At 51.5% G+C, this 12355-nt stretch overlaps 2 protein-coding genes across 2 annotated transcripts; both read right to left on the bottom strand.

Moving 5' to 3' along the window:
• Nucleotides 1-321: 321 nt before the first annotated feature.
• LOC123662740 lies at nucleotides 322-2604 on the bottom strand. The gene has a single exon (XM_045597541.1). It carries the CDS (start codon nucleotides 2602-2604, stop codon nucleotides 322-324), a length of 2283 nt encoding a protein of 760 aa, XP_045453497.1.
• Nucleotides 2605-4603: 1999 nt separating this feature from the next.
• Nucleotides 4604-8188, bottom strand: LOC123662734. Its single transcript, XM_045597536.1, has 2 exons — nucleotides 5275-8188; nucleotides 4604-5001 (listed from the first exon to the last, which is right to left on the bottom strand). The coding sequence occupies exons 1-2, from the start codon at nucleotides 8186-8188 to the stop codon at nucleotides 4604-4606; spliced, it is 3312 nt and encodes a 1103-aa protein (XP_045453492.1).
• Between the last annotated feature and the right edge of the window lie 4167 nt (nucleotides 8189-12355).

Raw genomic sequence — 12355 nt, 5'->3', positions numbered from 1 at the left:
GAAGACCTCGAAGTCCGCCAGGCTGCGGTTGGGGGAAAAGTAGAGGCCGATGACCGCATACTCTCCCCACGTCACCACGACGTATCCCGAGCCGCGCTCCACGAGTGCGAGGGGGCGGGTAGCGGAACTGCCTAGTGCGACCGCCACCGTGCCGTCGAGATCCCCCAACCAGTTCGGTTGGAGGGGAACCCAGTACGGTTCGCAGACGACGGCCACATCGATCATCCACTGCGCCATGGACTGGGTCAACAAGTCCTGAGCCCTGGCGCAGTGGTTGAGATTGGCTTGGAGGAAGCTGTGATGTCTGATGTGATCCATGGATTACTCAGACATCACAACTTCCACCTCCCCCGCCGCGGCCGGGGGGGCAACGCCGTCTGCGGCTGTCTGGCTTGCGGTCTCTCGGGGGGCCCGGGTTCCGAGGGCCCCCTTTCCTTTCGAGGTCGCAGGCCTGCACCTGCGGCCGCACATGATGTGCCCCGAGGGTTTACCTCCCTCGGCGCACACCACGCAGCGCGGTGTCTTCTCCGGGCAGGAGGCGACCTTGTGCCCCGCGTTCCCGCATTTAAAGCAGAGGTCGCCCCTGTCGACAGACGCCGGACACTTCGGGCGCGTGTGGCCCAACCCCATGCACTTAAAGCAGCGCATGGGGAGCGCCTCCAGGGCCGACACTCGCACCGAGCTCCAGCCGATCAGTAGCCTGCCCCCCTCGGTCAGCGCTTTCGCAACCGAGACGGGGCAGGTTACGACGGTGGAGCCCATGCCGCCGAAGCCGGAGCGGATCGCCCCGACCCTCACCGTGCCGACGTCGGACGATGTCGCCTTCGCGACCGCCGCCGCCACCCTCTCGGGAGTGGCCGTGTCATCCAGGCCCGAGATGCGCACCTGCGCGGTCTTAACGGGCCTGACGACAGTGGCCACGTCCGAGAGGGCTTCCCTGAGCCGGCTGGCGAGCCGGTCGGCCTTCTCCTCTTTGTCGGAACCGGGGATCTCGAGCATCCTCGCTCCCGTCGCCGTATGACGGAAGAGGATGCGCTCGATCCCCAGTTCCTCCAATTTCACGGTGTCTTCAGCCGACCGGAAGATGGAGTCGTAAGTTTGACCCTTCTCTACAGCCGCCGGCTGCAGCTGGACGACGACTGCCGCAGTCTTCGGGGCCTTGAATTTGGCCTTAACCGCCGCCTTTGTTGCCGGCCTTCCGGGCTGCTTGGTCGGCTTGGCGGTCGGCTTGGCGGCCGGTCGCGCGGACGACGCCGCGGCTGGCTTGCCAGTCGGCTTCACCGCAGGGGCGGCAGTCCGGCCTTCGACTGCAGGTGTAGATGGAGGGGCGGAGGACTTCCCTTTCCCCTTCCTCTTGCCCTTCCCTCTTTTAACCACTGTTGCCCAGGTTTCCTCCCGGGCAACCGTGGAGGGGGCCGCCGACGTAGTGGCCGCCGTCTCAGGGCGTCGAGGTCCACCAGCTCCCAGTTGGGGGCGGACCGACGGAGCCGGCGGCAGCCTCTCCTCGATCTGCGCCAGCCGGACGTTCATCATATCGCCCAGCGAGCAGGTCAAGGAGTGCTTGAACTCCTCTAGCATGGCCGCCACCGGAAGTGTCGCAGGTGGACCGGCGACTGAGGCGTTGGCAGCGGCGGCGGCGGCGGCGGCGGCGTTAGCGGCCGCTTCCGTCTTCGCCTCGGCGAAGCCGCGCCGCATCGCCTTCAGCTCCGTTTTCATTGCCTCTATTTCGATCCTGAAGCGGCGGTTCTCCGCTCGGAGCCGCCTCACTTCATCGGCCTCGGTCCTAGAGGCAAAGGCGTCGACCACCTCGCTCAGGTCCGTCGCGGACCTCTTCAGCTTTGCGACGAACTCGCCTTTGAGGTTCCCGGATTTCCGGGCAACCTCTAGTATTACGGCGAGTCCCTCGCCCGCGCGCGCCCTGAGTTCCTGCGCGTTGAGCGCAACAACGTCGTCTACGATCAACGAGCCGACGTCGGGCTCGTTGTCGATGAGTATGTTTACGGGTTCCGGCCGGACAGGTGCTGGCTTGAGGAACTTTTCGCGGGAAGGACCCGCCGTGGTTCCTCTCGCCTTTCCCCTTCTCGCCGTGTTAATTTTAGCGAGGCCCGCGCCCTCGGCCTCCGTGTCCGAACCGTCACGCCCAGACGCGAAGGTCGAGGATGAGGGTCGCTTCCGCCGTCCCGTCAAAGCAATATGCCTGTCAGGGGATCCCGAAACCATGTCTGTATCGGTGTCCGTTTTGTCGTCCGCAGCCAGAACCGCAAAACGGTTTCCACCTTTGTCCTGGCCCTTAGAAGGGCCTTTTTGGCGTGAGAGGAATCTCCCCTTGCGATCTCGCGAGGGGAGACCAGTCCTCGAGAGTGACGGCTCGTTTGAGCCGCCACTCCGAAGGCTGTTATCGGAGTCCGTATTTCTTGCAGAGGTCGTATCACCGCCCTTCCCGGGCACAACGTCAACGCCCATATGGGGCGAATCACAGTAACAAAGGGTGCCCTCCCCAGAATCGAACGGGCAGCGTGCATCCGAAGATGCACGGAGGGATTCTCCTTTGCCGGAGGCGCAGGTACCCTCCTGGGGTAGTTTCGTTTTAGTCTTTGTTTCCATGATTAATAGGGCTATTTCACAGCTTAGATTTTTAATCGGGGTTTACTCCCCTAGGCCGCGCGGCTGACAAGCCGCTAAAGGTGCGCCCACACCTACTGGTTTTGGTCCGCGGGGGTCCGAAAACCCCTACCACCCGCTCAGTGCGAGTGGCGTTCCCCTATCCGCCACCGTGGGGACGCGCCCAGTAGAAGTCCAGCAACTCCTCCCCTTGGAGCCTAGGTCCCAGACCTAAGTCCGAGACCCAGGCCCCAAAGGCCTGGGGCCGGGAACCTAACCTAACCTAACCTAACCTAACCTAACCTAACCTAACCAGTCCGCAGCGAACGCTCGCCCCGTGAGCATCGTTTCCGCGTCGCTCCGTTCGAAAAATTCTAAAAAACCGCTAAACTGTGTCTTAAAAATCCGATTTATATACCAAAAGTTGCGCGCTGCCGCCAGCTATCCGCTGGTGGTTTTAGAACTGAAATAAGTGAAAAATTCGATTTTTTACAGCTAATTTTGTGTTTTTCCTAATATAAAACTTCCTAAATTTACATAGTGTTCCATTAAAAAAAATTCATAACTCAGTCAGATATCAATATTTTTTTAATATCTTAGTGTCAGTGCATTCACCACAATTTTCCCTACAAACTGATGTATAACACGTGATAATTCTGCCATAATTAATGTACTTTAAATTCAGTACAAACTTAAGTGCGCGTCGAAACGCCCTTTTCACAAGTTACAAGTGCGAACGCTGACGAATTTAAAGCGACGACCCTAACTTTTTTTCTCACCAAAAAGTGCTGTATAGTGATGACTTACTGTGTGCAAAATTTAAAATTTTTTCGTGGACTGTAAGTATTTTTTCTGAACTAAAAACCTTAACTTGGTAAAGGTAGCCGTTGCCGCTATCTCCGAGGGTGTTGGTACCACGGCTACCCACCATATATCTAAAGACTTTTAGTGATCCCCCAAAACACCCTAAACAAAAAAAAATTGGAAAATTTTGGAACAATTCAGCTATAATTGTGATTACAAACTTAGTGTCAAGTTACAAAACTTTATTGTGTACTTTACCAGTGATCTAGATCAAAATTATCAGCGAGGACCTATATATTTTATCATATTCAGTGTTACAGTGTATGTATAAAAACATAACTAAGCAAAATTCAGATTTTTCCATTAATAAATTTAGAAGATATTCACTTCCACTCAGAAGTTACGACAGCAGCACTAAGTTTGTGAGCAAAAAAAAAAAAACGCCACGCCCTAACTTTATATCCTTAATAACTCCCTTGTTCTTAATCCTAGATACACCCCCTTCTACAGCAAACCATTTTAGACCTCCCTTCTCCTTTTCCGCCACTTTTTTTCCTGGAATTCCCACGGGAAAAAAAAACTCAATGTTACGTCCGACCTGGAGTATATTGAAACGAGTGGAAGCGTGATCTCAGGTACGAACGGGACGAACAATTGTCTGCAGTACGCAGAGCTAACACTCAATGTCTTAAATAAAAATCCTACCTTAGTTTCACTGAATACTGTTCGGTGAAGCCTCGCCAGGTATAACTTAATTAACATCAAACTATAATTGGCCAATCATTACGTCTAATGCTAATCAATTATACTTAACTGAAGTGGCGGGCTGAAGCAGGAACCAGCAATCAAAATGGCCGTTGTTCGGCGTAGTTCCCTCACGTTTTTCACAATAATTCAACAAGGAATACAAGGAATACACTTTGCTATTAACAATTAAATTACTTCAAACAACAAAGGATGGTTCGATCAACAAAAGGCGATAATTTTTCGCGAGAACGAACAAGTACAAACAAAAGCGTAACTTTTATACGGAGACCGGAAAAACGATGCAAATTTTAAATTTAAAAAGTGACGAATGACAGCTCATAGATAAAAACCATTTCGTAAACTATACTAACTGTCATAGATAATATAATAGTTTAGTGTTGCTACATTTGGTTCATAACATCTACCCGCCTCGGCCAGGACTACCTGGCCGCTAATCAATTGGCAGTCGTGACAAGGTTGATACCGCTCTCTTCAGAACAGAACCGTCCACCCGAACCTCAGCAAAACGGGGCACTCCATCTGCTCCAAAGACGAGGTTAAGAATGCGCCCTCTGCGCCAACACAGTGGCGGTGAGTTAGCGTCCTTAACCAGAACGAGGTCACCAACATGCGGTGGATCAGTCTTGTCAGTCCACTTAACGCGCTGCTGGAGAATATGCAAATATTCCAAATTCCAACGTTTCCAAAAGCTCTGAGTGAGTTGTTGGATCAATTCAAACCGCGAGAGACGATTGAGTTTCACATCAACATAGGGGTATTCCGGCAGGGCGTTCAGCGGCCGTCCAATCAAAAAATGGCCCGGTGTGAGGGCTTCCAAATCGTTAGGGTCTGAAGAGATCGGGCACAACGGGCGTGAATTCAACATGGCTTCAATTTTGCAAAACACAGTTGCGAGCTCTTCAAATGTCAATATAGACTCGCCAATTACTCGTCGCAAATGTGTCTTGGCAACCTTTACAACGCTTTCAAAAATTCCTCCCCAGTGGGGGCATGACGCGGGACTGAACTTCCAAGTTATTCTGCGACTAGCTAGTCTAGACGCAATCTCAGTCTCATTAGACGCCAAAAATTCATATATCTCTTTTAAATAGTTATTTGTGCCTTTGAAGTTGGTGCCGCAATCCGACCGAATCAAGGACGGTAGTCCTCGTCGTGACACGAATCTATCTAACGTCGCAACAAAGGCCTCTGTCGAGAGGGCTGAGACTAGTTCTAAGTGTACCGCCTTGGTGGACAGGCAAACAAAGACGCACAGGTAGGACTTGACCGTTTTACTGTTCCTGAGGGTCGAGGTCTTAACCGAAAAGGGACCTGCAAAGTCCGTCCCAACTCCAGCAAAAGGCCTTGTCTCTGTGACCCGATCCGACGGCAGGTCACCCATGATAGGCTGCATGGTAGAGGCCTTGAGTCTATAACAAGACATGCAGCGAAAGACCACACTACGGATCGTCCTTCGGGCCGATAAAATCCAAAATTCTCGTTGTAAAATGGCCAATAAGGCATTACAGCCGGCGTGGGAGTTCTTGATGTGACGATCAGTCACCAACAAACTCACTAAGTGGCCACTTTTGGGCAACAGGAGGGGATGACGAGCTCCATACGGGAGGTTTGCGTTCCTTAGACGCCCTCCGACTCGCAAAAGACCCGCACTGTCCAAAAAGGGGTTCAGTTTGCAAATGGCTCCAGACAGCTTACATTTGCCTTTTCTCAAAATATCAATCTCATTTTCAAAGTTCTCTTCTTGCACAGAACGAACCCAATGAAGAAGAGCATTCTGGAGCTCTTGTGGCGATAAGAACGCCTCCAAGCATTTGTTCTGTGGGTGTCTACAATTTCTGGTGAAGCGCTTGATCCAAGCGGTGACCCCCAGTAATTTGTCTAATGAGCTGTAGCGATTCATTAGGAAATCTGGGTCGAACGGATGGTCCCGCCGTTCAATCGCAAGGGTTCGCAACCCAGGCAATGTGACAGTATCCAAGGCCGGTGTTCGCGGCCAATTAGATTCTGACCTGGTCAACCACTCAGGTCCCCACCACAGGGAGTGCTCAACCAAAAAGGGGGCCATACATCCCCGTGATGCGCAATCAGCAGGGTTGACTTCGCCAGGCACATGCCTCCAGATTAACGGGGTTTCCGTTTTTTGGATCTGAGAGACCCGATTTGCAACAAACACCTCTAAGGTGTGGACTGACGTCTTCAGCCAACACAGAACAATTTGACTGTCAGTCCATGCATAGACCGTGGCAATGTTAACTGACGGGCATAAGGTGGACATGACGTGATTCAAGAGGCGAGCAAGAAGGGCCGCCCCTGACAACTCTAGCTTGGGAATTGTCAAGGTAGTTCGAAGAGGCGCGACCTTGCTCTTCGCCATGACCAATGACACCTTCACTTGACCATCCATGGTCACGGTGCGCAAATATACGGCTGCTGCGTACCCACGTTCCGAAGCGTCCGAAAACCCATGAAGGGACGCTGTATGCTTCCCTGGTGGAAGCATAGCACGGGGCAACGATATCATATTGATAGCAGGCAATGAGGAAGCAAACAGGAGCCAGTCCTTCAAAATAGCTTCGCGGAGTGGCTCGTCCCATCCAAGACCTGCAGTCCAAAGTCTCTGCAGGAAGCATTTGGCCCAGAATATGACTGGGCATATCCAACCATTGGGATCAAACGTTCTCGCGACAGTCGACAGAACCAGCCGTTTCGTCCAAGTGCGAGGCGAATCCAAATCGACGTTGAACGTGAAGATGTCCTGGACTGGTCTGTACTGTATTCCAAGGACTGTCATCATGGTAGGATTGTCACGGTTCTCAAATAGGTGAGGATCCTGCTGGTGGTCATCAGGTAGCCCATCCAAGAGCGCAGGTAAGTTGGAGATCCATTTACGCAATTCATATCCTGCGGAGGCTAGGATGCCAATCAATTCGTCACGCAAAAGGAGAGCCTCTCTCTCCGTGGACGCACCAGTGCATATGTCATCAACATATAGGTCCTCCTTCAAAATGGCGGCTGCGCGAGGAAACGACATACGCTCTCGATCTGCGAGCTCCCAAAGCGAACGTATGGCCAAAAAGGGGCTAGACCGCAGCCCGTATGTGTTCGTGTTGAGTTCGTAGACAAGTATGGGATCTTGCGGGTTTTCCCGCCACAATATCAGCTGGTATCGACGATCATCAGGGTGGATTACCGTTTGCCTGAACATCATCTTGATGTCAGCTACGAAAACGAATTGGTGACGCCGAAACCGCGTGATGACGTCACAAAGGTCCTTAAGCAATTTGGGACCAGAATGAAGACACTGGTTCAAGGACACTCCCGATGTGGTCTGCGCAGAACCATCAAATACTGTGCGCAGCTTGCCACTTGACGGCTTTATCACAGCATGATGTGGGAGGAAAAAATGCTCCATCGAGCGCCAATCAAATTTTGACACAGACATGTGTCCCAAATCTTCATACTCCCGCATGAAGTCAATATACTTCTCTTTGAGTAGCGGGTCCCTGCTCATGCGGCGTTCCATTGCCAACAAACGCTTCTCTGCAGTAGGCCGCGAGTCGCCAAGGGGCGGTCGTACGGCAAGAAATGGCAATCTTGTCATGATCCGGCCAGAACGAAGATAACTAGTGTTGCTCTTGTAGAACCGTTCACACTCCTCATGTTCCGGATCAGAGCGGGGTGCTTGTGGTGGCTCTTCCACTTCCCAAAATCTCTGCACGGCGTCAGAGAGGGCGGAGCCCACCATCAAAGCCGTTCCAGGTTCAGCAGGAGGGGGAGCCCTCAATACAGGCCCCATCAATGCGAACCCAAATATGGTCCGGAGGGCTACTAAGCCACCTGGCTGCAAAACACGATCCTTACCGAGTAATATTTTGCCCAGTACATCGGCGCCAAGCAACAAATCGACCGTGCCAGGTAGGTCGAATTTAGGGTCAGCCAAGTCCAAATCGGCGGTCAATTTTACCGCATCCGCAGACAACCGAACTTGCGGGTGACTGCCCAAGATGTTCTCCATCACAATGGCCGACGATCTCAGCGTCGGGCGTGGAGAATTTGAAGGCGAGAACTCAAACGAAACGTGGCCCTCAACCGTGGTTACAGGGGCGTTCCCGACACCTCTTATTACATCTGAATACTTTTTAATATTCAGGCCAGTCTGCCCCACCAACCAAGACGAGGCTATGCACCCTTGTGAGCCTGTGTCCAATATTGCTCGGACTACAACCGAGGCGCCCGTCCGTCCCCAGACCCGGACATAGGCCGTGGGCAAGAGGACGGTCTCAAAAGGGGGTGGTGCATAGCGGGGGCAGACGCCAACATCCTAATGTTGGCGTGGCGGCGATCTATCGCCGCTGTCCCGGGACGGCACGTCAAAACGAGGGAGTGGTTTAAACTCGCCCTCCTCTCGATGGCGACTGCCACGAGCCATAGTCGGCGGTTCGTAGCGCCGGGAGCGTCCGTACTGAGGGTTGCGCGGCTCCAAACGGGAACGCTCCGCCAGAGGGGGGGACGGCAATCGTACCGGACGTGCGTCACGGTAATCGTGGTAAATGACTGGAGGTGACCGTGATTGGTCACGAGGGTGCGGTGAGGGCGAACGGGGCACAAAGGTGCGGGATTGAACCCGAGGCCCCCTCCCATACCCGCCCGTGGGGCTGCGCGCCGAATCATGTCGGCGATCCACAGCAGCACAATCTGCGTGGCGGGGGGGAGGTGAGCCGGACTCCAAATTGCGGGACTGAGCCCGGTGTCCGCTCTCATACCCGCCCGAAGGCGACCCCGGGTGGTCGCGGCGGCCATTTGCGTTGGCGCACAGCACCTTTAAATGTTGCCCTCCACAAATAGGACACGGGTGCGTGTCGGGGCAGGCGCGCTGGTAGTGGTCCCCCAGGCAGGAGAAACACCAGCCTCGGGTCTTAGCAATCCGCCTACGAGAGGCCACATGCAACGCTACAAAGTCCGGGCACTGCATCGTTCGGTGCCCCCGGGACTTACAGAACCGGCAGACCGGTCGCGCAGCCTGCGCGACTGCAAAGCGGGGGGACGCCCTTCCCTTTGGCGCCATTTGAGCAGTGCGCCGTTTGTTGGTGGGTCCGGAGCTTGATAGTCCCACCGGCGCATCCATAACGTCGCCCATGCGACACTCATTCTCCAGGAACGCCAACAATTGCTCATAACTAGGGAGAGGAGATGCCTCATCCCTAGTGTGCGCCTGTTCAAAACGTGCTCTCAGGGACACCGGCAACCGCTTGAGCATAATACGCACCAACCAGTATGACGACTGGTCAACCGGCAGGCCCAAGCGGCTAAGAGCATTGGTAGCTGCAACGAGGGGGTTAAGCATCTTGGTCCTCAACTGGGCGGTATTACTCACGACAGGAATGTCCATTATCTGGTCGATATGAGCATCGGCCAGACAGCGCTGGTTTTGGTAGCGCTTGGTGAGTAATGACCGCGCGACCGCATAGCTCCCTTCACAAATCGGGAGGTGCTGCACCAATTCTCTTGCCTCTCCATCCAGCACTGAGAGCAGGTAGGCCAGCTTTTGGGACAGGCTCAAATCCTCCCTAGAGTCCACAAGGCTTTCGAACAGGCCGATGAAACCCATCCACGCGTCGAGTCGACCATCGAAATGGGGGAGATCCAGGTTAGGCAGTCGGGTCAAAAGGCCCACGGGAGTCTTCAAAGAGGCCCTTGTAGGCGGTACTCCGGCGCGCGAGGCTAAGATCTCCCGGGCGCGTTGGGAGATTTCATCGGCGAGGCCCAAAATTTGGACGTAGTCCTCGTGGACTTGCTCCCGTCGCTCCTTCGGAAGCGACTCCATTGGCACATCGTCAAGGTGCAGAAGGAGGCGCTGGTACAGAGTCTCGACCTGTTCAAGTCGAGCCGGGCATTTCTCGTACCTGTCTATTAAGGCCTCCGTGCGGTCTTCCCTATTCACCAAGGCGACCGCTGAACTGAACCATCTCAGTTGAGCTGTGATTCCTGAACAAGATTCACGGACCATGGTGACCGCGGTCGAAGTCATCTTCAAAGGCACAGATATAACAACAGTAACAACAAACAATAATCAAATTAATTCCAATGAAACAACTGCTATCACTGAATTGAAATCAAGTATCAAATCTTAAATAACTTCAGTAATAATACAAGAAAAAATTAAAACTAAGTTTTTTAATCTAATATTTCAACAAACTAGATTCAAAGCAATAACACAATTTACTCAACAAATTAATGAATTTACTGATAAATACCCATTTAAACAGCTATTTCTAATCTTATACTAACAAACAAGAGTATTTATAAGAAATTAACCTTCAATAAAGCATAAGACAACAGCTGTTATTAACTCAAATCCAAATATTAGACCTTAAGTATCTAAATATAATATTTTAATAAAGAAAGAATTAAACAAATTGTGACCTAACTTATTCATACAATATAATAAACTGAGCAACAATAAGTTAACCACGCTCTGCTACCAAAACTTGTTACGTCCGACCTGGAGTATATTGAAACGAGTGGAAGCGTGATCTCAGGTACGAACGGGACGAACAATTGTCTGCAGTACGCAGAGCTAACACTCAATGTCTTAAATAAAAATCCTACCTTAGTTTCACTGAATACTGTTCGGTGAAGCCTCGCCAGGTATAACTTAATTAACATCAAACTATAATTGGCCAATCATTACGTCTAATGCTAATCAATTATACTTAACTGAAGTGGCGGGCTGAAGCAGGAACCAGCAATCAAAATGGCCGTTGTTCGGCGTAGTTCCCTCACGTTTTTCACAATAATTCAACAAGGAATACAAGGAATACACTTTGCTATTAACAATTAAATTACTTCAAACAACAAAGGATGGTTCGATCAACAAAAGGCGATAATTTTTCGCGAGAACGAACAAGTACAAACAAAAGCGTAACTTTTATACGGAGACCGGAAAAACGATGCAAATTTTAAATTTAAAAAGTGACGAATGACAGCTCATAGATAAAAACCATTTCGTAAACTATACTAACTGTCATAGATAATATAATAGTTTAGTGTTGCTACATTTGGTTCATAACACTCAATAATTACGATTGCGTAATTATTTGAGCAAAAGTTAAGAAACTTTATAAATTCTATAACTCCTGATCCTCCCAACCGATTTTGACGCGGTTTTCATATAAATCCTTAATTTTTTATTATCTACCCGGCCCCACCCAGAACTCACCCCTTTTCAACCCCTAACCACTTTTTACCCCCCACCCCCAAAAATTTTTCGTTTTAAAAATCTAAAAAAATTACCCCCGAACCGCCTCGTTTTACTCTTTAAAACGAGGTACCCCTCACCCCCCTCACTTTTTTAATTTCGTAATAAACTGCTTTTTGCAGAAATTGGTTTTTTTCCCGTCACTTCCGTCCCCTATTACTCCGAAATTTGCCCCCACACCCCCTCTCTTTTTTAACCCCAATAGGTGCTCTACTTAATAGAGCACACATCCCAAAAAGTCCCGTCCTATTCCTTCCACAAATTTTTCCAGAATCCTTCTTCTTGCCTCAAAGGGGTCTCCGACGCCATTACCGACTAAGTTGGTAGGCCACGTGGAGCCTAAACGGTGCGTCGGAGCCCGATTCTAAGCGAATTTTCGCTCAGTGGGTCTGAAGCGATCTTTGGGGCAACCTATCCATAGCCCTCATCAGCTCCTCCAAAACCTCAAATTTTCGCACTTCGAGGGGAATATCTTTTTCCCTCGAAGTGCTGTCCTAAAATTCATCGGGCATCTCCATAGTAGAGTAGGAGGGGCTTCTCCCCCCCTACCTTTCCCCCCCCTCCCCCTCGCCGTTTCGCAGAAAACGACATCCTAACACCCCAAATTCCGTCACATCACCCCCCCCATTCTTGATTCACAACACCAACCCCCAACCCCCCCCAACCCCCCCCATTGTAACCCCCCCTCCCCTCACTGTTCCGCTCAAATTCACAAACCAACTTCATAGTACTCTCCAAACATGCCACCACCATCGCCCCCCTGTCCTTCTGACAGGGCCGCCGCTACCACCAAACCCAAGCCGAAAACAACTAAACCCCCATCCGAACCCCTAACACTACCCGTGCGAGCAGCTGAGATCGCTGACACCCTCTCTTTTGAGAAGACGGTGCTCACCCTCGCCGACGTCATTAAAAAGTGCCTCA

The sequence above is a fragment of the Melitaea cinxia genome, chromosome 2 (genome assembly GCF_905220565.1).
Source record: "Melitaea cinxia chromosome 2, ilMelCinx1.1, whole genome shotgun sequence".
NCBI lineage: Eukaryota > Metazoa > Arthropoda > Insecta > Lepidoptera > Nymphalidae > Melitaea > Melitaea cinxia.
Note: the sequence above shows the minus strand (reverse complement) of the source record. Positions and strands in the feature narration are given on the sequence as shown.

Excerpts from the sequence above, each read along its gene's own strand:
- LOC123662740 (XM_045597541.1), bottom strand. The coding sequence starts at position 2,604 with ATGGAAACAAAGACTAAAACGAAACTACCCCAGGAGGGTACCTGCGCC.
- LOC123662734 (XM_045597536.1), bottom strand. The coding sequence starts at position 8,188 with ATGGAGAACATCTTGGGCAGTCACCCGCAAGTTCGGTTGTCTGCGGAT. Across the intron at positions 5,002-5,274 it reads TTGCGGCACCAACTTCAAAG|ACCCTAACGATTTGGAAGCC; the intron begins GCACAAATAACT and ends CGATCTCTTCAG.